The 27,656-nt window shown below is 52.0% G+C and overlaps 1 protein-coding gene across 1 annotated transcript; it reads right to left on the bottom strand.

The window, feature by feature from the left end:
* Positions 1-307: 307 nt before the first annotated feature.
* Positions 308-25,688, bottom strand: LOC123344858 (zinc finger protein RFP-like). Its single transcript, XM_044981354.1, has 7 exons — positions 25,178-25,688; positions 23,686-23,781; positions 22,861-23,091; positions 21,357-21,379; positions 20,523-20,638; positions 2,722-2,781; positions 308-1,059 (listed from the first exon to the last, which is right to left on the bottom strand). The coding sequence occupies exons 1-7, from the start codon at positions 25,592-25,594 to the stop codon at positions 548-550; spliced, it is 1,455 nt and encodes a 484-aa protein (XP_044837289.1). The 5' UTR covers positions 25,595-25,688; the 3' UTR covers positions 308-547.
* Between the last annotated feature and the right edge of the window lie 1,968 nt (positions 25,689-27,656).

The raw sequence follows: 27,656 nt of genomic DNA, 5'->3' as shown, positions 1-27,656 counted from the left end.
CTGTCATCTGTCACAGTTTCCTTTCAAACTGTCCTTTTCTATTCATTATTGTTCTAGCCTCACTTTTCATCCCTGTTTATTTCCCTGTGTCTCTCCTCCCTGTCACAGATCATCCCCCTTGTCTGCTTTCTTCCTTCCCTGATCTTATCCCTTCCCCTCGTGCTGATCCCAGGCTGGGAGCCCCCAGTGAGATCTAAGGACACAGATCTGTACAAAACGCTCCCTGCTGCTGCTGCTTCTCCCCAAACCTTGATTGATTCATTCTGTGTCCCTGCCACCCCCACCTCCGCCTGCCCCCAGCCCGGCTGTTAGTTCTGCCCCCTGCCCAGCCCCCACCTCTGCCCCTCAGGGCCCCTCCTGCAGCCCGGCCCCCAGGGGTCTTCCCCCTCCCATCCCTGAGGCTGCAGAAAGGGAGGGGGATGAGCTTCCAGGGGCCATAGAGATGAGGAGCCAGGGGCTGGGTAGATAGGAGTCCTCCAAGATCATAGAGACTGGGGTCCCTGAGGCTAGAAAGGCTGATTTCCGGTTCCTGCCTCTGCTGCGTGTCTCAGGGACACAGGGTGAGCCGGGATCCCTCCACCCAGAACCAGGGTCGGATTCTCCCCCCAGGGACGGAGCCCGGCGAGAAAGTGAAGATCGGGGCCTCGTCACCAGCATCGATAAATGTCACCTGCCCCCGGTCACAGTCCAGAGAAACCCGGATCCTGCTGGGGGCCCGGCTCAGGGGCAGGGGGGTCACAGGGGAGGTGAGAGCCTGGAACTGACCCTCCAACCACTCCACAGCCCAGATCCCCCCATCAGGGCTATGGCTGATCCGTCCCGTCCTCCCCACAGACTCTCTGGCCACCCCCAGAGCCCAGAATCGCCCAGCCCCCACCTCCACCTCCCAGCAATGTCTCCCTGAGGTGAATCCCTCACAGCCCAGCACACAGAACACAGTGTCAAATCTTTCAGGGTTGTTGGGCAGATCCTGCCGTGTGTCTCCCCCTCTCACACTTTTTCGATCCTCAGACAGGACGAGGTTGGGATGAGCCGTGTCTGGATCCAGAGTCACATTCACTGGGGAGAGAGAATCAGAGCGTTAGAGGCAGAGCTCAGCCCTGGGGGAGTCTGGGGCCATTTCTCATGCTCCCCGGCAGCCCCGTTCAGGCTGGGAGAGTCCCGGATCCCAGGGAACTGCCTCTGTCCTGGACACCTGAGGGTACGTCTAGACTACCCGCCGTATCGGCGGGTAGCGATCGATTGAGACGCGATATATCGATCCCCAAACGCGTTCCTGTTGATTCCGGAACTCCACCAGCATGAACGGTGTTAGCGGAGTTGACAGAGGGAGCCGCGGACGTCGCATCCCACGCCGTGAGGACAAGAGGTAAATTGATCTAAGATTCTTGGACTTCAGCTACGTTGCGTATCTCAGAACGACCCCCCTCCCCACAGTGTAGACCAGCCCTGAGACTGAGCAGAGATGTCACTGCAGCTCTTCAGTCTATGTAACAGGTCCCACTTCATTAGTTTCTCATTTATCACAGAGGCTTCAGCTCCCACATCCCGCTGCTGGTGTTGCCCCATTCCCAGCAGCACAGACACAGCCAGGAAGGTGTCAGAAGTTTTTATTGAGGGAGCAGAAGTGGCAGGTACCAGCTTTAAACCCCAGAGGGAAGATCCCTCCCCTAATGCAGCCTCCGCTCCCAGGCCAGGGAACAGAGAGGAAGGTGCAGCAATGGGGAACAGCCACTTAAGACCAGAGAGTAGGAGGAGGCACTGGGTGGGGTAGCACCATCTCCAGCCTAGAGAGAAAGGAGGAGCTGACAGTCTCACAGGAAGAGCATCTCCCCAATCCAGGAAGCAGGGAGCGGCTCCAATGGGAGAGCCCAGCCCTGCCCAGAGGAAAGGCAGGATGTTGGAGAAGAGCGATGGGGGACCCCCTGCACCGGGGTGAAGCAGAGGGATGTGGCAGGGAGCTCTGTTCGCGTGTGACTCAGTTAAGAGTGTTTCTGTTCATCAGAATGGGCATGAACTCAGCACTAAGGGTGGTGTCAGGACTGTTTTTGTGTCCCCGCCCCCTCCGTGGCCCTGACTGAGGCCCTGCCCCCTGGCCAGGCTGGGAGACTTGCCCGCTATGAAGAGCCCCTGACCCTCCACCTGCCCTGGACATGGATCCATGGACCTTTGGAAGCAGTCCCCAGCCCATGTCCCCACTCCCCGGGGTGCACCACCCTGGGCAGGTGTAGGATCCAGGGCTTCCCAGTGCAGTCCCTGGATGGCAGCCTGGTTCTGGCTTCTGGCCTGGCCAGGGCCTCAGGGAAAGAGGAGCAGGGGTGGGGCCATTGAGAGAAGCCATCACCAGGGAGACATTGGTGCTGCGGGCAGGGGCTGCACTACACAGAGAGGAGCTGCTCAGCTGCCCTGCCCTAAGCACAGATACTGCCTGCCATGCTCCACCCCTGCCAAGGCTTGCAGTGTGTGTGGGGGGCAACGTGGCCCTCTTCCCCCAAACTGTGCCCATGCTGAAAAGTATCCTGGTCATCCCACCTTTAAAAGTGTGTGTTGTGGGGGGAGACATGAGCCCCTGGATCTCCTTACTGTTTAATGTGTTATTTTTAGGGCTGTGTATGTCATGGTCGCTGTCAGTTTGGTTGGTAACTTTAGCTACAATCTCATGAAGACGTTTTCTCTGGAATTTTCTCATAATTTAAAGGCAATCTTCACCTGCAAACTCACCCTGTCTGTGTGCTCCAAATGATTCTCCCCTTTTACTCTCCAGTTCAGACGGCAGAGTGTCTTGGGGGAGAAAGGAGAAGAGAGGTGAGATTTCAGACTTTCATATTCATAAGAGCATCTCCACTCTGAAACGCAGCAAAGAATCCTGTGGCACCTTATAGACTAACAGACGTTTTGCAGCATGAGCTTTCGTGGGTGAATACCCACTTCTTCGGATGCAAGTCGAAACTGAAACTGTTTCATAATTATGACAGAGAAACAGACAGAGAGGCCCAGAGACACACTCAGGTATTTAATATAAAAAGGTCTGAAATCTATTTTCCCCTCTCAATCTGGCATCTCTCAGAAATGGAGCCAGCATCCTTACAGCCTCACAACTATCCCAGGACACACAATCTGTAAGAGATTTACTTTTCCCTCCTCATCCCCTCCCTCCCTTCAGACTCCAGTTGGTTTGTCTCATTCACTTACTGCCTTTTGTCGTAACCTAGACCCAGATCATACAAAGACTTTGGCATAAAGGTAACTTTACCCACTTGGGTCCCTTTGACACTAACGGGATGTTCAGAGTTTGTGAAATTCTGGCTCTAATTGTGAGCTGTTGGGTCTGTTTACTCAGCGCCTCTACAGAGAACAGCATGACGGGACCTCGTCCTCCATAGGCAGAAATGGAAATAATAGTAAAATTATTTTATCAAGGTGGAAATTGAGGTGGGGGAGGATTGGCTCAAAGGGTCCGATTCCCCCCTGTACCGGGAAAAGGAGAGAGGGGAGGGGCCATTTGTGACTCTGCTGTTCAGTGGCTGCAGGGGCCGGTGCAGACCTTGGCACAGGCTGAGGAAGTTCTGAAGCCAGCCCGAGCTACATACCTAGGACAATGGCCCCCGTGTGTCCAGCGTTCAGAGTGTCAGAGGCACAGCTTTACACTATCCCTCGTCCACCCCCCTCCCTCTGACACCCGCCCTCACCACCCCCACCCCATTCCCAGCCCTCTCAGGAACACGCCTTGTGCCTGTAGCTGCTGTGGAGGAGGCACCAGAGGCTCCTGTGCTGGAGGGATCCCTGACCATGGGGGAGGGGCGTTCTCCTTCCCTACAGCCCATTTGGCAGAAACTAGCTGCAAATGGGACCAGAGCTCAGTGATGGGCTGGATCCGCCTTTGAGAAATGTGCCCCATGGCTGGTGATGGGGCAGTAGACGGGGAGGGCTCTGAGCTATAGTGCCACGTGTCTGGCTGTTGGGTCTTGCCAAAATGCTCGGTATCCAACTGACCATCATTTCTGGGGCAGGGAAGGAATTTCCCCCCAAGTCAGATTGACAGAGAGCCTGGGGATTTTTTTCCTTCCTTCCTCTGCAGCCCGGGAAACGGGTCAGTTGCATTTTTAACCTAGAGTCAATGGTGGATTCTCTGTAATTTGTGTAGTGGGACAGTTACCCAGCTTCTGGGATAAAAGGAGGTAAAAGGTGAAAAGCAGCTGAGGTCGGCTGACTCGGGAGGCAGCCACAGCTGGGGCCACACCCAATTAGGTCACAACTGGCCCTGATCAAAGGGCTGGGAGCTAGGCAGGCAAGAGTCTCACTGCAGGGCTGCCTGGGAGCAGAGCACAAGGTACCTTACACAGAGCAGGGCTGGGGCGGGGCAGGCAGAGCTGGGGAGCTCTGGCCTGGCAAGTCCCCAGGCTGAGGCCTTGTTAAGGGCCAGGGATGGTACTAGGGTTAGAATTCCTCGACTTCTCCCAGCCTCAGAGCAGATGCAACACAACCCAGGCCCAAGCAACCTTCTCTTCAAAGGTCATTAATATTCTTCAACTCTGGTCTGGAGAGACCAGCTCTGCGGACAAAAGGGGAATTGAGTCTCCATGGCCAATTCGCTCCTTGGCCTCCATGCTCTGAGGGTCAGGAGGTTCCCAGGTGAAGTGTTGTAGAAATCTGCCTCTAGGAACTAGACTGAGACACCAACTACCCCTTCCCCAGCTCATTTCTCACAGGTCTCCAAACAGCCCTGAGATGGGGAAAGGCTCTTGAAAACTATTGCCCTAGGCTGAATAGTGACCAGGACCCAGCAGTGACAGGCCCATAGTCCATCCCCACAATCCTGAGGCAGCCAGTCCCCCAGGGATGTGACATCTCTACAAAATACTTGAGGTCAGTCTTTCCCACTGACTGGAGAATTCCAGAGTCTTCTGTACAAGAGTTAGCACCCCAGGATGAAGTAGATCAGAAAGATTTGTATCCAACATGTGATCTGCTCACACATTTTGCTGTAGAGCCCTGGGGAGATGCGGTGCTACCCTCATCATCAAGCTCTTTCCCAGCATTGTGGAGTGCGAGGGAGCCACATACCTGCTCAAGGTGGTTCTGACATCCTAGAGGAGAGAGAGACAAAAGAATTTCAGTCCTCTCTGACACACACACACACTCAGGGGATTCCAGGGAAGGGGTTTAGGAAGTATGGAGGAAGACACCCTGCCCTGGCCCCAGGGCCATTGATTCCCTGAGCTAATGGGGCTTTTCCATCTTTCATATCTCTGTGACTCTGCTAAGAATAATACTCACTCAGATGTCAGCAATGCACATGCCGAGTTACACTGAGATCTCCGACTGCTGGACTCCAGTGCTTATGATTCAGCAGCCCGCTCCTCCCTCTGTGGGGGTCTGGCATGTTTCTAATGATGAGTGCCGGTTTCCATTTGTCCCTGGGGGTGCTCAACCCCATGCCCCACCTCCACTCCAAACCTTTCCCCAGTGCCACACCCCAACCCAACTCTTCCCACTCCCACTCAACCTCCACACTGTCTCTTCCTCACCTCCTCTTGTGAGCTGCCATAAATATTAAGGAAAGAGTAACATAAAATACCTCAGAGGGGTAGCCGTGTTAGTCTGGTTCTGTAAAAGCAGCAAAGAATCCTGTGGCACCTTATAGACTAACAGACGTTTTGCAGCATGAGCTTTCGTGGGTGAACACCCACTTCTTCGGATGCAAGTGGTGGAAATTTCCTGGGGCAGGTAATTGAAAGTGATCCCACACTTTCACAGGCCTTGGGTGGCAGACCAGTCCTCGCCCACAGACAACCTGCCAACCTGAAGCATATTCTCACCAGCAACTGCACACCGCACCATAGTAACTCTAGCTCAGGAACCAATCCATGCAACAAACCTCGATGCCAACTCTGCCCACATATCTACACCAGCAACACCATCACAGGACCAAACCAGATCAGCCACAACATCACCGGTTCATTCACCTGCACTTCCACCAATGTAATATATGCCATCATATGCCAGCAATGCCCCTCTGCTATGTACATCGGCCAAACTGGACAGTCTGTAAGGAAAAGGATAAATGGACACAAATCAGACATTAGGAATGGCAATATACAAAAACCTGTAGGAGAACACTTCAACCTCCCTGGCCACACAATAGCAGATCTTAAGGTGGCCATCCTCCAGCAAAAAAACTTTAGGACCAGACTTCAAAGAGAAACTGCTGAGCTCCAGTTCATCTGCAAATTTGACACCATCAGCTCAGGACTAAACAAAGACTGTGAATGGTTTGCCAATTACAGAACCAGTTTCTCCTCCCTTGGTTTTCACACTTCAACTGCTAGAACAGGGCCTCATCCTCCCTGATTGATCTAACCTCGTTATCTCTAGCTTGCTTCTTGCTTGCTTATATATACCTGCCCCAGGAAATTTCCACCACTTGCATCCGAAGAAGTGGGTATTCACCCATGAAAGCTCATGCTGCAAAACGTCTGTTAGTCTATAAGGTGCCACAGGATTCTTTGCTGCTTTTATAAAATACCTCCTTGCAGCTGTACTGAATCGCTTTACCTCTAAGGGGTTAAGAAGCTCAGATAACCTGGTTGGCTCCTGACCAGAAGGACCGATAAGGAAAGAAGCTACTTTCAAATCTGGTGGGTTGCGGGAGGTTTTGTTTGGGCTCTGTTTGTTTGTTCCCTCTCCTGATAGAGAGATAGACCAAGCAGGTAAAACATCTCCTGAAAAGCTACCTGAAATGACCCATCTAAGATTACAAAAATTCTAACTAAGGCAAGGAAATGCATTAGGGTTTTTTTTTGGTTTTAGCTTGTGAATTTTCCCTATGCTAAGAGGTAGTTTTATTCCTGTTTTTGTAACTGTGAAGCTGAGTCCAGAGGGGAGTCCTCTGTGTTTTAAATCTTTTTATTACCCTGTAAAGTTACCTTCCATCCTGATTTTGCAAGTGTGATTCTTGTACTTTTTTCTTTATAATAAAGTTCTTCTTTAAAGAACCTGATTGATTTTAGTGTCCTAAAGATAAGGGTCTGGTCTGTACTTACATTAAAGGCAATTGGTTGGTATATTATTCTCAAGCCTCCCCAGGAAAGGGGTGAACGGACTTGGGGGGGATATTTTGGGGGAATAGGGATTCCAAGTGACCCATCTCTGAATTTTTGTTTAAATCACGTGGTGGTGGCAGCAAGGACGAGGAAAAGAATTTGTGCCTTGGGGAAGTTTTTAACCTAAACTGATGGAATATAAGATTAGGGGGTCTTTCATGTGGGTCCCCACATCTGTCCCCCAGAGTTCAAAGTGGGGAGGGAATCCTAACATGAGCACACTCCCTCCCCGCTCCTCCCCCTCCCTCCCAGCATCTCCTGCACACAGTGGAACAGCTGATTGCAGCAGGCAGATGGTGCTGGAAGAAGGAGGAGGAGTTCATCGGCAGGTCTGACAGTGGGTAGCAGTGAGGGGGAGAGCTGGCTGTCCTGGAGCACCCACCTATGTTTCTCATTCAGTCTCACCTGTAGGAATTCACTCGCTGGCTTCTGACACTTCCCCTCCATCTCATTGATCAGCTCACTCAGACGGGAAATCTGCTCGTAGAGTTTACTGACATTTTCATTCTGGATTCTCACAATCTTCTTGTCCAACTTCTCCAGCTGGGCCAGCAGGAGTCACTCTTGTTCCTCCAGGAACTGCTGCAATTGCTGAAATTCAGACACAATCTTCTGCCTCTCGGTTTGTGTTTGTTTCTGTATGAAATAGGGCAAGGGTTGGTCAGGGACATATGGACGGAGCCCAGGATCCTTTCATGGAGAGCTGAGTGTGCAGGAGGGTGATTTTCATTGAAAATCCTAAGATTTTTGACATTTGACTCTACCCTGTGGGTACTAGGCAGGGGATTCTCTCACACCTTCCCTGTTCGCCCCTGTATCCCTGTGAAAGGGATGTTTCTCTGTCAGTCATGGTCAGCATCTTCTGTTATTTATGGACTGTGGAAATTCAGACCCAGAGCAGCAGGAGGCAGGACTCAGCACTACACTAACAGAGACGTCAGGGGAGTTAAAAGAAACAAATGTTTTAAAAATGCACAAAATGTCTAGACATAGTGGACAAGCACTTCACGGGGACATTTGTGTGAATTCAGGCAAGCCACAAGGGCTACTCATCAACGGAAATGAAAGTTTAGGGCTTGTCTACACATGAATCAAACCCAGCAATCTGTGATCATGGAGAAACACACACAAGCCCATGTTCACTTAGACCACACAGGAGTCTGCCTCCAAACAGACCTCCCACTGCCAGTCCCACAGCTGATTCATAACAACAGGCACCTACCAGATATTCCCGGCAATTCCTCTCTCCAGTCGCTTTCAATCCCAGCAGCTTTTCTCTCTCTTCCCTCAGAGTTTTCAAATGGGACTGGACTCTTTCCTGAATAAACAGAAATGATTTGGGAGGTTTCATCTGGATAGTTGAGAGGTGCTTAGAAGTGGGTGTTTTTCTACCTGAAATCCAACATGACTATGGTTCTAATTGCTTTGCGACATCAGGACCACCAAGGTGATGAAACCTCATTAATGGAAACTAGTAGAGTGTCACATTCAGACTCGTTACCAATTCTGCTTCAGTGTTTTTAGTAATTAGCAAGAGATCTCAATTATACCCAAGCTTTACTGGTATTTGTGAATTGATTAATGGTACAGAGCATAACAGGGAACTGGAGTCACATGGGGGTGCAGGAGGACACCCGTGAGGGTGGGGGCAGGGCTGCGGTGGCACCTTCATGCAGAATGATGCAGGCGGGTGGCACGCTGGAAAAAACAGTGGTTAGGGTCCACACAGGGTGACTGATACTGGTGAGGACGGGCCCATGCAGGCAGGTGTGGGCATGTCCGATGTTCTGGGGATGCCTCAGTGACCTCCCTAATTAGACATGATGCAGATTTGTATAAAGAATGGGTTGGGGGTTGCCTGGTAAAGATCCCCGAAGCAGTGCATTCTGGGAGATTTCAAAAGGCTGCCTGGTGGGCCTAACAGAACAGCTCTGGCTGGTCCTTGCCCACGTACACAACAGAACAGGTCAGACGGGCTCCGGTCAGCTCTAGCCTGGAGTTGGTTTTGCTACAACCCAGTGTAATCCCAGTGATACTTGGTATGGACCTGAGCTGTTTGGAGCCCTTTTGTGTGGGACTGAAGGTGCTCGGGGTCCCACGCAGCGTTTAGCCCAGTGATCTCCTCTAGTGAAGGCCGGCAGCATCTGAGTTTAACCCCTCGTGGAGCAGCACCGGAGTTCAGAATCCCAGTGAGAAACCTCCTCTCCCTGGTGCGCCTGGGACGTTTATCAAGGCATCTCTCCCTCCTAACAGACACAATTCATCACTGGGTGGGGCTGATGCTAAGATAGCAGCATGGCAAAGTGATTCAGGTCTGGGGAGATCTGGGTTCTATGCTAAGCTCTGTCACTGACATGCTGGGTAACTGTGGGCAACTCGCTGCCCTGCTTTGTGCCTCAGTTTCCCTTCCCACCTTTTGTCTAGCTAGACCAGTGGTCACCTACCAGTCGATTGCGATGAACTAGTTGATCCTGGAGATTCTCCCAGTCAATCGCAATCTCTGGCAGCCGTGCGGCACTCCCAGAAGGGGCCAGCTTGCCCCCGCAGCCTGGGGTGAGGGCAGGGTTCTCTTCACAGGGCTACCGCCTGCAAGCACCGCCCCCGCAGCTCCTATTGGCCAGAAATGGGGAACTGTGGCCAATGGGAGCTGCGGGAGTAGTTCCTGCAGAGAGGGGCAGCGTGTGTAACCACATGCTCCCCTCCAGGGGCCACAGGGGCACATTGGCCCCTTCCAGGAGTGGTGCAGGGTCGTGACAGGCAGGGAGCCTGCGTTAGCCCCGCTGCACTACTGACCGGGAGCCGCCTGAGGTAAATCAGTGTCGCCCAGTGGAGCCAGCTTCCCTCACCCCCTCCTGCACCCCAACACCCTACTCCAGTCCTGACCCTCCTCCCAGAGCCAGCACCCTGTGCCCTCACCTGCTCCCCAACCCTCTGCCCCTGGCTGGAGCCTTCTCCTGCTCCCCAACCCCCTGCCCCAGGCTCAGCCCAGAGCCCCCTCCCGACTGCAAACCCCTCGGCCCCAGCCCAGAGCCCGCACCCCCACCTGAATCCCAACCTCCTGCCATAGACCGGTGAACGTGAGTGAGAGCAAAGGAGAGAGGGGGGGTATGGAGTGAGTAGCGCTTCTGTGGGGTGTGTGCAGATCCTGCTTTCAAGATTTGATATTTTGCCTCTGTTGCCGTGCTGCCAGATCATTAATTTTGTTACAGCATCTCCTGCACAATTAAGGCTTTACAGGCTGAATGATGAGTCACACCCGTGACAGGGAACTCTCAGTGAAATTATCCTGTCATTAAACCTCAGAAGTTAACCCATTAAATTTCACAGCAATTCCCTACCTTGTACTCCGAGTCCTGGGCAGCCTCCTCGATGGGGACCACCGTGTGAGTGCGGTGAGCCCGGGATCTGTCGCACACCACACAGATGGGGGTTTGATCCGCTTCACAGAACAGTTTCAGAGCCTCCTGGTGTCTCTCACACACCCCGTCCCCTCCTACTCCTTTTGCCGCCTGTAAACTCAACTGCTTGACGAGTACTAGGATATTTGCCAGCTGCCTGTTGGGCCTGAGGTTTCTCTGTTGCACAGTTTCTCTGCACTGAAGGCAGGAGGCGGCTGTATCGGATCCCTCCCAGCACTGGCTGATGCAGGCTCGGCAGAAATGGTGTCCACACTCCAGAGTGACAGGTTCTGTGAAATACTCCAGACAGACGGGACATGTCGCTTCCTCCTGGAGCCTTTCCATGGGGTTCTCTGCAGCCATGGCTCCCTCTGGGCAGTTGGTAACAGGCTTTGTTTCAATTTCCTGAATTCAAACTATGCCCCACCTGCAGCAGCAAGGGGGTGTGTCCTTGCCTGAAAATGACTCCTGCTGTTTGCAGAGCAGGAAAGACCCAACCAATTTCACTCCTGGAGGCTTTAGTGTAAAAATGTACAATCACACCAGTGCCAGGTAACTATCAGTGAAATCGGCCTGTAATTAAAACCCCAAAGGGCTCCAGGCCTGCAATCAGCCCCTGAGCTGGTGGGGAGGGTCACTGAGGCATCGCCCTGTGAGGCTGAACCTGGAGGAGCAGGAGCTGGTGTCTAAGGAGTGATAGGCTGGGCAGAATTTTGTTTATAATATATAATTTTGACAGATAATCTTTATTTTAAGCAATTTTTATATTTATCGATTTAAACTTTCACAGCTGCACAACAATCTGGGTTTTAAGCATTTCATTCCAATTAAAATGTTCACGGTTGTGGGAAATTATGGGGGGATTAGACAATATTTTGGTTAGACCAGAACTATTTAATGACACTGGACACTGAGAGTCAAAAACGTTGAATCTTTAGAACTGTTAAAATTGTCTGTGAGCAGGTAAATCTCCTCCCTCCCCCAGCAGCTCCCCCAGGGCAGTAACCCAGAGCCTCCCCCACAACCACACGGACCGAGGCTGAAAGTCCATCTGATGGTGGTTCAGGGGCCTATGGAATGTGCTGGGAGCTCAGCCTGGGCCCTAGTGGGGCAGGTGCCCCTGTAACACAACCACTCCCAGCAAGGCCCTGCCCCCATTTTCTCCCTGTTTGTCAGTCCAGGCAGAGAGCCCAGGGACTGCAGGGAGACCAAGCTCCTGTCCCCCAGGTGAGGGCTGGGGCCCAATGGCCGAGGGCAGTGGTTGTGCGGGGAGCTCGCACTAGGGGCTGCAGCCACAATCTGATGTCCGGGGCCTCCAGTTACAGCAGCTGCCAGTGCCTGGTAGTGGTGGCGGCAGCTGGGAGCCCCAGGCCCTTTGAATTCGCCCCAGCAGGCTGCAGGGCTCCTAGGTGCACGCGCTGGATGGGTGCAGTGGCCCATTAGGGGAAGGTGAAGCCCCGGACCCTGGCAGGGGCTATGCTGGGCAGGGAGGGAGGAAAAGCCCTGAACCCCGGCAGGAGCTGCACTGGCCAGGGGTGGGGAGAAGCCCCGGACCGTGGTAGCTGGGCAGGCGGTTGGGCAGAGTGGGTAGGAGAAGCCCTGGACTCCAGCAGGAACCACGCAGGGTGTGGTGGGGGGCAGAAGATGTGGGGCTGAAGCCCGACCCCCTTCTGTTCAGAGATGGCCTGAGTCCCTCTCTCTCCCCTGCCCCCTGCTTGGAGCTGGCTCTAACTCTCCGGCTGTAGAGAAATTCAGCCCAAATCTACTCACCTTGGTATCTCCGTTTCCCCCCTCACCACATAGCTATGAAGGGATTCAGTTTAGGAGGCAGAGTCAGCATTAGCCACATTTGGCAGATGGGATCTAGGGTACACAGAGGTTAAGTGACTTTTCCAAGACCAAAAATTATACAAACCTGCCGCCTATGTGCAGGGGCCCTGTGGCTGGGGGGTATCCCCCTATCCTGGTGCCCTTGAAGGAGCAGAGTGTGTGTGTCTAAGGAAGACTAATCAGGCTTGGCAGAATTCTTTATATATACACATAATTAACAGATAGTATTGCAGCTAGTTTTAAGCATTTTTTCAATATTTATTGAGTTACATTTTCACTATTGCACAAAACTCAGGATTTAGCATTTCCTTCCAATTGTTCTCAATTTCAGTTTTCACAGTTGCGGGAAATTATAGGGGGATATGTCAATAGTGTGTCAGACCCCAATGATTTAATGTCACTAGACACCGAGATTCAAAACGTTGAAGCTTTATAACCATGAAAACACAGATGGTCACATCACCTATCAAAAGATACAGTCACTGTTCTTTAATCAAACTCGAATAAGTTCTCAATCAGCCTTGTTCTTACTTTGTGTATCTGTAATTACCATTTATTATCAATTGAAATATTTTTCATTGGTCTGTGTGTAGACAGCAAAAGCAACTGTAACCCCTTTGGGGTCTAGAGAGCATGGCCCCTTTAAATCTTTTTTCCCAAGGGGGAGGGGGAGAGTAAGAAAAAGGAGGGAAACTCCAGGGGGCAGGGCTGGAGCTGGAGGGAGAGAGAGGAGAAGCAGCATGGCTGGCCCTGGAGAAGGAAGCAGAGAGAACCTGCCGGAGCCCTGAGGAGGACAGGCCTGATCGGGGACAGCCCAGGACAGGAGCCAGGAGGAGCCCTGTGCCGGGGGGAATCGCCCAAGAAGGACAGGCCAGAGCTGGATCCAGTATCACGGCTGCCCAGAGCTGCCTGGGGCTGTGAGTACTGGGGCTTGTGACTCTGCACTGGGAACAAGGAGGGAGGCTGTAGCTAGTTAAGTGGGGAGGTGGTCGCTCTGTGTGGCTTTGCACAGAGCGGCAGAAGAGGGCACCGGAGGGGTTTGCTGGGGAGAGTTCACTGGCGCCGAAGATGACCAGGAGCACCCAAGACTCACCACCGGACTGGAACTTTGCTCAGGCCTCCTGAACTGTGTGCGCAGACGCATTGCTCAGTGTCTGCCCTTCCAGACTGTGCTACCACTGGGCCCGTGGGGCCTTGGTTTGAATGCAACCCTGTTTTACTGCTCCCCCTATATTTCCCCTTGTTGTTTTTCTCCTCCCAGCCCTCTGTAAATAAATATCTCCCTTTGTTCTATCCATTGTACTTTTCCTGTGGGTGTGTGTGGTCACTCTGGGGGGTTTGGAACAGGTGCCCCTGGGGTGGAAGGGATTTCTCCTGCTGCATTCCTGCGTGCGCTGTCTCTTGGCCAGAGCTGCCTGCAGAGCAGACTCCATCTTGGCCACGAGGGCGCTAAAGTTACACAACGTTGGCCAAGATTTATGAATAAAATCTAATTCTTCCAGGCCTGGTGATAATAAACTCTCAGGCTAAAAGCTTGGTTAAACTGGAACGAGTGTTTTCAAGACCGGATTCTCATTTACACTAACGCTGCATGTCTCAGTGCAAAGCGACTGTAGGATCTCCATCTTTCATGACTTTATCATGAGTCTTGTGATATTTGGTGTGTTTGATGAAGCCCCAGCTCCTGGAAGCATGTGAGGAGGTGAGACTCTCAGGCAGGGCCAGGGGAGAAATCCAGCTCCAGATATTCGTGGAGCACAGCCCCCAGCCCTGAATATTCCTGGTGCTGGGGCACCTGGAGCCCATATAACCTGGCGCCCATGACGGTGGGTTCCTGTTTGTGGGTTGCTAAGCAGAGACAGACACTCCTCTGCAGCCCAGATTTAGGCACCTATCCGTGAGAGGGGTGTGGCTTAGGACACCCCTTCCCCCCTTGTCGGCATCTCCCATTGGCTAGCTTACATGGCTCCCCGCCTACTGAGGTGGCTTTTGTGAATTGCATTGTAAGGTGCCTCTGTTGCCCTGGCATTGTCTAGGGAGTTCTAGATCCCTGACTCAGCTCTGAGGGTCACAGTGCTGCTGTTCCTGTGATTTTCTTGCAGCCTAAAAATTACTCACTGTGACACTCAGCACTGCAGCACCCAAGTCCCTTCATGGACTGCACCCTGTGCAACCAGTCACCTCTCTGCAGAGCACAGGTGAGCAATTCCTGATTGACATGGGTGTGCACAGGACAGAGACAGAGCACAGGCCGGAGAGTGACACATCACACAGTAAAATCCAAACTCTCTTCCCAGAGGCTCAATATTCCTTGCAGCTGGAACATTAAAGTGGAAGAAACAAGAAGAATTGTTTGTAATGTTTTATTTACAGTAAGTTGCTGGAAAGTAGCAAAGTAAAAGGAGCTGAGAAGGAGCTTTAATAACCGCAGCACGGCAAGGAGATCCCCAGCTACTGAGAACAGTGGCAGGAGCTCTGGCGGGGAGACCCCCATGAGATCTAATCCCACAGAACTGTACAAAACACTCCCTGCTGCTGCTGCTTCTCCCCACCCCCCCAATCCTGATTGATTCATGCTGTGTGTCCCTGCCACCCCCACCTTCGCCTGTCCCCAGCCCGGCTGTTAGTTCTGCCCCCTGCCCAGCCCCCAGCTCTGCCCCTCAGAGCCCCTCTGCCCCTCCTGCAGCTTCAGAGGTTCTTCCCCCCTCTCATCCCCGGGGCTGCCGAGAGGGAGGGGGAGGGACTTCCAGGGGCCATAGAGATGAGGCGCCAGAGGCTGGGTAGATGGGAGTCCTCCAAGGTCATAGAGACTGGGGTGTGTGAGGCAAGAGAGGTTGAGTTCCATTTCCCCCCTCAACTGTGTGTCTCAGGGACACAGTCTGAGCTGGGATCCCCATGTCCCCACCCCGAGCCAGGGTCGGATTCTCCCCCCAGGGACGGAGCCCGGCGGGAAAGTGAAGATCGGGGCCTCGTCACCAGCATCGATAAATGTCACCTGCCCCCGGTCACAGTCCAGACAAACCCGGATCCTGCTGGGGGCCCGGCTCAGGGGCAGGAGGGTCACAGGGGAGGTGAGAGCCCGGAACTGGTCTGTCCACCAGTCCCGCTCCACAGCCCAGATCCCCCCCTCAGGGCTATGGCTGATCTCTCCCTTCCTCCCCACAGACTCTCTGGCCACCCCCACAGCCCAGTATTGCCCAGCCCCCACCTCCACCTCCCAGCAATGTCTCCCCGAGGTGAATCCCTCACAGCCCAGCACACAGAGCTCAGTGTCAAATCTCTCAGGGTTGTTGGGCAGTTGCTGCCGTGTGTCTGCCCATCTCACACTTTTCCGATCCTCAGACAGGACGAGGTCGGGATGAGCCGTGTCTGGATCCAGAGTCACATTCACTGGAGAGAGAATCAGAGCGTTAGGGGCAGAGCTTAGCCCTGGGGGAGTCTGGGGCCATTTCTCACACTCCCCAGCAGCCCCGTTCTGGCTGGGACAGTCTCGGATCCCAGGGAGCTGCCTCTGTCCTGGGCACCTGAGACTGAGCAGAGACGTCACTGCAGCTCCTCAGTGTTTGTATGGGTCCCACTACATTAGTTTCTCATTTATCACAGAGGCTTCAGCTCCCACATCCCGCTGCTGGTGCTGCCCCATTCCCAGCAGCACAGACACAGCCAGGAAGGCGTCAGAAGCTTTTACTGAGGGAGCAGAAGTGGCAGGTACCAGCTTTAAACCCCAGAGGGAAGCTCCCTCCCCTAATGAAACCTCCAGTCCCAGGCCAGGGAACAGAGATGAAGGTGCAGCAATGGATAAGAGCCGCTTAAAACCATACAGTAGGTGGTAGCACCATCTCCAGCCTAGAGAGAAAGGAGGAGCTGACAGTCTCACAGGAAGAGCAACTCCTCAATCCAGGAAGCAGTGAGCAGCTCCAATGGGGGAGCCCAGCCCTGCCCAAAGGAAAGGCAGGATGTTGGAGAAGAGCGATGGGGATGTGGCAGCAGGGCCGGCTCTAACATTTATGCCGCCCCAAGCAAACAAAAAGAGCGCCACCAAACCCCTCCCCGAGCGTCGCACCGCCCAAGTCCCCGCCCCCACCTGAGCGTCACGTCACACTGCCCTAGTCCCCGTCCCCATCCAAGCGCCGTGCTGCCCTAGCCCCCCACCCCGCCCGAGCACCGCATTGCGCTGCCCAAGTCCCCACCCCCCCGAGCCAGGGCCGGCTCCAGACACCAGCTCACCAAGCATGTGCTTGGGGTGGCACCTTGGGAGGGGGCGGCGATCAGGGTTTGTTTTTGGTTTTTTTGGTTTGGCCGGGCAGCGCTAGGGGGCAGGGGGCAGGACTTGGGCGGCACGACGTGACGCTCGGGGGGGCGGGGACTTGGGCGGCGCGATGCGATGCTCGGGGGGGCAGAGGGCTTGGGCGGCGCAACACTCGGGGAGGCGTTCAGCGCGCACCATACAACATAAACACTAACCCAGGAACCTATCCTTGCAACAAAGCCCGATGCCAGCTCTGTCCACATATCCATTCAAGTGACACCATCATAGGACCTAATCACATCAGACACGCCATCAGGGGCTCGTACACCTGCACATCTACCAACGTGATATATGCCATCATGTGCCAGCAATGCCCCTCTGCCATGTACATTGGCCAAACCGGACAGTCTCTACGCAAAAGAATAAATGGACACAAATCTGACATCAGGAATCATAACATTCAAAAACCAGTGGGAGAACACTTCAACCTCTCTAACCACTCAGTGACAGACTTGAAGGTGGCAATTTTGCAACAAAAAAACTTCAAAAACAGACTCCAAAGAGAAACTGCTGAACTTGAATTAATATGCAAACTAGATACTATTAACTGTGGCCTAAACAAAGACTGGGAATGGTTGAGTCATTACACCAATTGAATCTATTTCCCTATGTTAAGTTCTCCTCACACCTTCTATGGGCCATCTTAATTATCACTTCAAAAGGTTTTTTTTCCTCCTGCTAACGATAGCTCATCTCAATTGATTAGACTCTGCCTGTTGGTATGCATACTTCCACCTTTTCATGTTCTCTGTATGTATAAATATCCCCTGTCTGTGTGTTCCATTCTATGCATCCGAAGAAGTGAGCTGCAGCTCACGAAAGCTCATGCTAAAATAAATTTGTTAGTCTTTAAGGTGCCACAAGTACTCCTGTTCTTTTTGCGGATACAGACTAACATGGCTGCTACTCTGAAATCAGTTAAGAGTGTTTCTGTTCATCAGAATGGGCATGAACTCAGCACTAAGGGTGGTGTCAGGACTGTTTTTGTGTCCCCGCCCGCTCCATGGCCCTGACTGAGGCCCTGCCCCCTGGCCAGGCTGGGGGACTTGCCCGCTATGGAGAGCCCCTGACACTCCACCTGCCCTGGACATGGGTCCATGGGCCTTTGGCAGCAGTCCCCAGCCCATGTCCCCACTCCCCGGGGTGCACCACACTGGGCAGGTGGAGGATCCAGGGCTTCCCAGTGCAGTCCCTGGATGGGGGCCTGGTTCTGGCTTCTGGCCTGGCCAGGGCCTCAGGGAAAGAGGAGCAGGGGTGGGGTCACTGAGAGAGGCCAGCACCAGGGAGAGATTGGTGCTGTGGGCAGGGGCTGCACTACACAGAGAGGAGCTGCTCAGCTGCCCTGCCCTAAGCATAGATACTGCCTGCGATGCTCCACACCTGCCAAGGCTTGCAGTGTGTGTGGGGGGCAACGTGGCCCTCTTCCCCCAAACTATGCCCATGCTGAAAAGTGTCCTGGTCATCCCACCTTTAAAAGTGTGTGTGTGTTGCGGGGGGAGACATGGGCCCCTGGATCTCCTTACCGTTTAATGTGTTATTTTTAGGGCTGTGTGTGTCATGGTCGCTGTCAGTTTGGTTGGTAACTTTAGCTACAATCTTATTAAGACGTTTTCTCTGGAATTTTCTCATAATTTAAAGGCAATCTTCACCCACAAACTCACCCTGTCTGTGTGCTCCAAATGATCCTCCCCTTTTTCTCTCCAATTCAGACGGCAGAGTGTCTTGGGGGAGAAAGGAGAAGAGAGGTGAGATTTCAGACTTTCATATTCATAAGAGCATCCCCACTCTGAAACTGTTTTATAATTATGACAGAGAAACAGACAGAGAGGCCCAGAGACACACTCAGGTATTTAATATAAAAAGGTCTGAAATCTATTTCCCCTCTCAATCAGGCATCTCTCAGCAATGGAGCCAGCATCCTTGCAGCCTCACAACTATCCCAGGACACACAATCTGTAAGAGATTTACTTTTCCCTCCTCATCCATTCCCTCCCTTCAGACTCCAGTTGGTTTGTCTCCTTCACTTACTGCCTTTTGTCGTAAACTAGACCCAGAGCCTGCAAAGACTTTGGCATAAAAGTAACTTTACCCACTTTGGTCCCTTTGACACTAATGGGATGTTCAGAGTTTGTGAAATCCTGGCTCTAACTGTGAGCTGTTGGGTCTCAGTGTCTCCACAGAGAGGAGCATGATGGGGCCTTGTCATCCATAGGCAGAAATAGGAATAATAATAAAATCATTTTATCCATGTGGACACTGAGGCAGAGGAAGGCTGGCTCCATGGACCAGATTCACCCTTGTACCCACAAAAGGAGAGAGGGGAGGGGCCATTTGTGACTCCACTATTCAGTGGCTGCAGGGGCCGGTGCAGACCTTGGCACAAGCCGAGGAAGTTCTGAAGCCAGCCAGAGCTACATCCCTATGACAATGGCCTCCGTGTGTTTAGGCCACTGTGCAGTGTCTGAGGCCCAGCTTTACATGGCCCGTGGCGCTCTGTCCCTCATCCATCCGCTCCCACTTCCACCCGCCCTCACCACCCCCACCCCATTCCCAGCCCTCTCAGGAACAAGCCTTCTGCCTGTAGCTGCTGGGGAGGAGGCACAAGAGGTGCCTGTGCTGGAGGGATCCCTGATTGTGGGGGAGGGGCTTTCTCCTTCCCTATAGCCCATTTGGCAGAAACTAGCTGCAAATGGGACCAGAGCTCAGTGATGGGCTGGATCCGCCTTTGAGAAATGTGCCCCATGGCTGGTGATGGAGCAGTAGACGGGGAGGGCTCTGAGCTGTAGTGAGTTCTTTGCCACGTGTCTGGCTGTTGGGTTTTGCCAAAATACTCGGTATCCAACTGACCATCATATCTGGGGTCGGGAAGGAATTTCCCCCCAAGTCAGATTGACAGAGAGCCTGGGGCTTTTTTTCCTTCCTTCCTCTGCAGCCTGGGGCATGGGTCAGTTGCAGTTTGAAACTAGGGTCAATGATGTATTCTCTGTAACATGTGTAGTGGGGCAGTTACCCTGTTCCTGGGATAAAAGGAGGTAAAAGGAGAAAAGCAGCTGTGATCGGCAGACTGGGGAGGCAGCCACAGCTGGATCCACACCCAATTAGGTCACAACTGGCCCTGATCAAAGGGCTGGGAGCTAGGCAGGCAAGAGTCTCACTGCAGGGCTGCCTGGGAGCACAGGGTACCTTACACGGAGCAGGGCTGGGGCGGGGCATGCAGAGCTGGGGAGCTCTGGCCTGGCAAGTCCCCAGGCTGAGGCCTTGTTAAGGGCCAGGGATGGTACCAGGGTTAAAAAGGCAGTAGGTCCAACCCCTTTGCTAATGATGAGTGGACATTGTGGACTGCAGGCTGCCCCAGAGAAAGGGGGCTAGATGACTCGCAGTAACCACTGAGGCAAGGTGGGTATAGAGGGTTGGGATGCCCCTGGGAGAGGAGACCCAGAGTGTGGGGGTACTGCTGTGGGCAGAACCCCAAGGTAAGGGGCACTGGGGTCCAGGAGGGACATGGAGGGGCCTGAGGCAGGAGAGACACTGGCCAGCAGTGGCTGCTCTGGAGCGGGAAAGCTAATTCCCTGACTGACCAGCAGGAGGCGCCGCACTGCTGAGTGCTCAACCAGTTACACTTGAAGTTTTAAAATCATGATTTAAGGACTTCAGTAACTTGGCCAGAGGTTAGGGGTCAATTGCAGGAGTGAGTGGGTGAGATTCTGTGGCCTGCAGTGTGCAGTTGGTCAGACTGGATGATCATGATGGTCCCTTCTGGCCTTAAAGTCTTTGAGTCATTTCTTAATTTAACAGCATCATCTAAGTGTGAACCAATTGGTCAGCACCATTCGCTTCTCAGAGGCTTATCCCAATTTCCATTCCTAGATCCCTTCTAGGTACCTTTGAACTTCCCCAGAATCTCCATTAGCACAATCGTTTTCTGGCAGAAACCACTCACTCGCCCTTCCAGTTCAGGAGAAATCTCCTCTGGCTGCTGGAACTTCCCCTTCTCACACCTGGAGAGAAACAATTTCACGTGATTATATTTTACTGTGTGACTCATTATAAGTTCTGGCTAGTGAGTCGCTGCTCTCATGGGCCTGGAGTAAGAATTCCTCAACTTCTCCCAGCCTCAGAGCAGGTGCAACACAACCCAGGGCCAAGCAACCTTCCCTTCAAAGGTCATTAATATTCTTCAACTCTGGTCTGGAGAGACCAGCTCTGGGAACAAAAGGGGAACTGTGTCTCCATGGCCAATTCACTCCTTGGCCTCCATGCTCTGAGGGACAGGAGGTTCCCAGGTGAAGGGCTGTAGAAATCTGCCCTCTAGGAACTAGACTGAGACACCAACTCCCCCCTCCCCAGCTCATTTCTCACAGGTCTCCAAACAGCCCTGAGATGGGGAAAGGCTCTTGAAAACTACTGCCCTGGGCTGAATAGTGACCAGGACCCAGCAGTGACAGGCCCATACTCCATCTCCACAATCCTGAGGCAGCCAGTCCCCCAGGGATGTGACATCTCTACAAAATACTTGAGGTCAGTCCTTCCCACTAACTGGAGAATTCCAGAGTCTTCTGTACAAGAGTGAGCACCCCAGGATGGAGCTGATCAGAGAGATTTGTATCCAACACGTGATCTCCCCACACATTTTGCTGTAGAGCCCCGGGGAGATGCGGTGCTACCCTCATCATCAAGCTCTTTCCCAGCATTGTGGAGTGCGAGGGAGCCACATACCTGCTCAAGGTGGTTCTGATATCCTAGAGGAAAGAGAGACAAAAGAATTTCAGTCCTCTCTGACACACGCACACAGGGGATTCCAGGGAAGGGATTTAGGAAGTATGGAGGAAGAGACCCTGCCCAGGCCCCAGGGCCATTGATTCCCTGAGCTAATGGGGCTTTTCCATCTTTCATATCTCTGTGACTCTGCTAAGAATAATACTCGCTCAGATGTCAGCAATGCACATGCCGAGTTACACTGAGATCTCCGGCTGCTGGACTCCAGTGCTTATGATTCAGCAGCCCGCTCCTCCCTCTGTGGGGCTCTGGCATGTTTCTAATGATGAGTGCCGGTTTCCAATTGTTCTTCGGGGTGCTCAACCCCATGCCTCACCCCCACTCCAAACCTTTCCCCAATGCCACACCCCAACCCAACTCCTCCCACTCCCACTCAACCTCCACACTGTCTCTTCCTCGCCTCCTCTTGTGAGCTGCCATAAATATTAAGGAAAGAGTAACATAAAATACCTCCTTGCCGCTGTACTGAATCGCTTTACCTCTAAGGGGTTAAGAAGATCAGATAACCTGGTTGGCTCCTGACCAGAAGGACCGATAAGGAAAGACGATACTTTCAAATCTGGTGGGTTGCGGGAGGTTTTGTTTGGGCTCTGTTTGTTTGTTTCCTCTCCTGATCGAGAGATAGACCAAGCAGCTACAACATCTCCTGAAAACCTACCTGAAATGATCCATCTAAGATTACAAAAATTCTAACTAAGGCAAGGAAATGCGTTAGCTTATTTTTTTGTTTTAGCTTGTGAATTTTCCCTATGCTAAGAGGTAGTTTTATTCCTGTTTTTGTAACTGTGAACCTGAGTCCAGAGGGGAGTCCTCTGTGTTTTAAGTCTTTTTATTACCCTGTAAAGTTACCTTCTATCAATGATTTTGCAGGTGTGATTCTTGTATTTTTTCTTTATAATAAAGTTCTTCTTTTAAGGACCTGATTGATTTTAGTGTCCTAAAGATGAGGATCTGGTCTGTACTTACATTAAAGGCAATTGGTTGGTATATTATTCTCAAGGCTCCTCAGGAAAGGAGGTGAAGGCGCTTGGGGGGATATTTTTGGGGAATAGGGTTCCAAGTGACCCATCTCTGAATTTTTGTTTAAAATCAGTTGGTGGTGGTGGCAGCAATACCGTCCAAGGACAAGGAAAGGAATTTGTGCCTTGGGGAAGCTTTTAACCTAAACTGATGGAATATAAGATTAGGGGGTCTTTCATGTGGGTCCCCACATCTGTCCCCCAGAGTTCAAAGTGGGGAGGGAATCCTAACATGAGCACACTCCCTCCCCGCTCCTCCCCCTCCCTCCCAGCATCTCCTGCACACAGTGGAACAGCTGATTGCAGCAGGCAGATGGTGCTGGAAGAAGGGGGAGGAGTTGATCGGCAGGGCTGATGGTGGGTAGCAGTGAGGGGGAGAGCTGGCTGTCCTGGAGCACCCACCTATGTTTCTCATTCAGTCTCACCTGTAGGAATTCACTCGCTGGCTTCTGACACTTCCCCTCCACCTCACTGATCAGCTCACCGAGATGGGAAATCTGCTCAGAGAGTTTACTGACATTTTCATTCTGGATCCTCGCAATCTCCTCATCCAGCTTCTCCAGCTGGGCCAGCAGGAGTCGCTCTTGTTCCTCCAGGAACTGCTGCAGTTGCTGAACTTCAGACACTATCTTCTGCCTCTCGATTTGTGTTTGTCTCTATATGAAAATACGGCAAGGGCTGGTCAGGGACATGGATGGAGCCCGGGGTCTTTTCATGGAGAGCTGAGTGTGCAGGAGGGTGATTTTCTGTGAAAATCCTATAATTTCTGACATTTGACTCTACCCTTTGGGTACTAGGCAGGGGATTCTCTCACACCTTCCCCTTTGGCCCCTGTATCCCCCTGAAAGGGAAATTTCTCTGTCAGTCATGGTCAGCATCTTCTGTTATTTATGGTCTATGGAAATTCAGACCCAGTACAGCAGGAGGCAGGATTCAGCACTACACTGACAGACGTCAGGAGAGTTAAAAGAAACAAACGTTTTAAAAATGCACAAAATGTCTAGACCCAGTGGACAAGCACTTCACAGGGACATTCAGTTCCCTTGGGGGGATTTCTGGGTAAGCCACAAAGGCTACTCATCAATTGAAAGGGAAGCTTAGGGCTTGTCTACACATGAATCAAACCCAACAATCCATGGTCATGGAGAAACACACGCACAAGCCCATGTTCACCAAGGCCACACAGGAGTCTGCCTCCAAACAGACCTCCCACTACCAGTCCCTGCTGGTTCATAACAACAGGCATCTACCAGATACTCCCGGCTATTCCCCTCTCCAGTCGCTTTCAATCCCAGCAGCTTTTCTCTCTCTTCCCTCAGAGTCTTCAAATGGGCCTGGATTCTTTCCTGAAGAAACAGAAATGATTTGGGCGGTTTCAGCTGGATAGTTGAGAGGTGCTTGGAAGTGGGTGTTTTTCCACCCAAAACCCAAGATGACTCTGGTTCTAATCGCTTTGTGACATCAGGGCCACCAAGGAGATCAAACCTCATTAATAGAGACTGGGAGCGTGTCACATTCAGACTCATTACCAATTCCGGTTCAGTGTTTTTAGTAATTAGAGATTTCAATTATAACCAAGCTTTACTGGTATTTGTGAATTGATTAGTGGTACAGAGCATAACAGGGCACTGGAGTTACATGGTGGTGAATCAATAAACCTGTTTTGTAGAAGGTTTAAAGAACCAAGTGATACAAATCCTTGAAGCCACCCGGGTTTCACCCTTGAAGCCTTGGGGACTGCACTGGTTGGGCAGAGCTGGTTTAAGCACCAGGGCAAACCCCATGAGATGTCGGGAGGCCATTCGTCTGGTCTGAAGCTGCGCAATCCCAGTTTTGTGGAGCACTGTCCCTGTCCGATAGGGACTCGCCACTGAACGTGGCTTTGTCTGGTGCAAAAGGGAGAGGAGGAGACGGAGAATGCAGGAGGACATCCATGAGGATGGGAGTGGCACCTTCATGCAGAATGATGCAAGCAGGTGGCACACTGAAAAAAGCGGTGGTGGGGCCCACACAGGGTGAGTGATACTAGTGAGGACGGGCCTATGCAGGCAGGTGTGGGCATGTCCGATGTTCTGGGGATGCCTCAGTGAACTCCCTAATTAGACATGATGCAGATTTGTATAAAGAATGGCTTTGGGTTTGCCCTACTACTGTCCTAAAGCCTTTCCGTGGCAATGCTCCCTGGGCAGATGCCCCACTGTCCCATTCCCTGGTAAAGATCCTGGAAGCAGTGCATTCTGGGAGATTTCAAAAGGCTGCCTACTCCAGCCCTGACCCTCCTCCCAGAGCCAGCACCCTGTGCCCTCACCTGCACCCCAACACTGCCCCAGCCTGGAGCCCTCTCCTGCACCCCAATCCCCTGCACCAGGCTCAGCCCAGAGCCCCCTCCCAGACTGCAAACCCCTCGGCCCCAGCCCAGAGCCCGCACCCACACCTGAATCCCAACCTCCTGCCACAGGCCGATGACCGTGAGCGAGGGTGGGGGAGAGCAAGCAATGGAGATGGGGGGGTATGGAGTGAGCCGTGCTTCTGAAGGGGGGCGTGTAGATCCTGTTTTCAAGATTTGATATTTTGCCTTGTTGCTATAACAAAATTAATGGTCAGGCAATGTGGTATCTCCCATACAATGAAGACTTTACAGGCTGAATGATGAGTCACACCCGTGACAGGGAACTCTCAGTGAAATTAGCCTGTCATTAAACCCCCAAAGTTAACCCATTAAATTTCACAGCAGTTCCATACCTTGTACTCCTGGGCAGCCTCCTCGATGGGGACCACCCTGTGAGCGCGGTGAGCCCGGGACTCTCTGCAGATCACACAGATGGGGGTTTGATCCTCTTCACAGAACAGTTTCAGAGCCTCCTGGTGTCTCTCACACACCCCGTCCCTTCCCGCTCCTTTTGCTGCCTGTAAGCTCAACCGCTTGGCGATTTCTACGACATTTGCCAGCTGCCTGTTGGGCCTGAGGTTTCCCTGTTGCACAGTTTCTCTGCACTGAGGACAGGAGGTGGCTGTGTCAGATCCCTTCCAGCACTGGCTGATGCAGGCTCTGCAGAAATTGTGCCCACACTCCAGACTGACAGGTTCTGTGAAATACTCCAGACAGACGGGACATGTCGCTTCCTCCTGGAGACTTTCCACGGGGTTCTCTGCAGCCATGGCTCCCTCTGGGCAGTTTGTAACAGGCTTTGTTTCAAATTCCTGAATTCAAACTATGCTCCGCCTGCAGCAGCAAGGGGGTGTTTCCTTGCCTGAAAATGACTCATGCTGTTTGAGGAGCAGGAAGGACCCAAACAATTTCACCCCTGGAGGCTTTAGTGTAAAAATGTACAATCACACCAGTGCCAGGTAACTTTCAGTGAAATCAGCATGTAATTAAAACCCCAAAGGGCTCTCGGCCTGCAATCAGCCCCTGAGCTGGTGGGGAGGGTCACTGGGGCATCCCCCTGTGAGGCTGAACCTGGAGGAGCAGGAGCTGGGTGTCTAAGGAGTGATATAATATCTCATTGAAAGATGACACAGGGCCAGAAAGAGTTAATTAACTCACAGACTGACCTGACCCGTGGCCGAACTTTAAAGACTGGTTAGGAAGATATGTAAATGAATAGAGCTTTGCAATGCAAGCCTGCATTGTTAGAGATAGAAGAGTAGATGTTTGTTCAGGTCTTGTGATGTAAGCAAACATGTCTATACCTATAGCTTTGATTCAAAGATCAAAAAGCGAGTATTTAGGAGAAGGAAAATTAAGCCTATTGTTTTCTCAGGCCAAAAGGCTGCTGGAAATGTATAAAAACCTTGTTACATGATCCTTCTTCATTTCAGATCTGCTTTGGGTTTCAAGTGGGGGAAATATAAGTGGGGGAAAGTAATATATCTTGACTTCAGTAAGGCGTTTGATACGGTACTGCATGAGGAATTACTGGTTAAACTGGAAAAGATGGGGATCGAAATGAAAATCCAGAGGTGGATAAGGAGCTGGTTAAAGGGGAGACTCCAGAGGGTCGTATTGAAGGGGGAAATGTCGGGTTGGAGGGGGGTTACCAGTGGGGTTCCTCAAGGTTCGGTTTTGGGTCCGATTTTATTCAATCTATTTATCGCTGACCTGGGAACCAAGAGTAGGAGTGGGCTGATAAAGTTTGCGGATGACACCAAGTTGGGAGGTATTGCAAATTCGGAAAAGGATCGGGATATCCTTCAGGGAGATCTGGATGACCTGGTAAACTGGAGTATTAGTAACAGGATGAAATTCAATAGTGAGAAGTGTAAGGTTATGCATTTAGGGATGACTAATAAGAACTTTAGTTATAAGCTGGGGACGCACCAGTTGGAAGTAACGGAGGAGGAGAAGGACCTAGGAGTCCTGGTTGATCGTAGGATGACTATGAGTAGGCAATGTGATGTGGCCGTTAAAAAAGCTAATGCGGTCTTGGGATGCATTAGGCGAGGTATTTCTAGTAGGGATAAGGAGGTGCTAGTCCCGTTATATAAGGCGTTGGTGAGACCACATTTGGAGTATTGTGTGCAGTTTTGGTCTCCCATGTTTAAGAAGGATGAATTCAAACTGGAACGGGTACAAAGAAGGGCCACTAGAATGATCCGAGGAATGGAAGGCCTGTTGTATGAAAGGAGACTTGAGGAGCTCGGTTTGTTTTCCTTAACCAAAAGAAGGATAAGAGGAGATATGATTGCACTCTTTAAATATATCAGAGGGATAAATACCAGGGAAGGAGAGGAATTATTTGAGCTCAGTGCTAATGTGGACACGAGGGCAAACGGATATAAATTGTCAGTCAGGAAATTTAGACTTGAAATTAGACGAAGGTTTCTAACCGTCAGAGGAGTGCAATTCTGGAACAGCCTACCGAGGGAAACAGTAGGGGCGAAGGACCTCCATGACTTTAAGATTAAGCTAGATAAGTTTATGGAGGAGATGGTATGATAGGATAACGGGTTTAGTCAATAGGTCAATTAAGTGCCACACTGGTAATTAGTAGAATGGGTCAATGATAAGATATTGTTAGCCTTTTTTCCAGAGGGTATGGCTGGAGAGTCCTGTCCGCATGCTCGGGGTTCAGCTGACCGCCATATTTGGGGTCGGGAAGGAATTTTCCTCCAGGGTAGATTGGCAGTGGCCCTGGAGGTTTTTCGCCTTCCTCCGAAGCATGGGGCAGGGGTCGCTTGCTTAAGGAGTGGGTGGATCGGCTTATGTGGCCTGCATCTT

The sequence above is a fragment of the Mauremys mutica genome, chromosome 12 (genome assembly GCF_020497125.1).
Source record: "Mauremys mutica isolate MM-2020 ecotype Southern chromosome 12, ASM2049712v1, whole genome shotgun sequence".
Lineage (NCBI taxonomy): Eukaryota > Metazoa > Chordata > Testudines > Geoemydidae > Mauremys > Mauremys mutica.
This window is presented reverse-complemented; position numbering and strand designations above follow the sequence as displayed.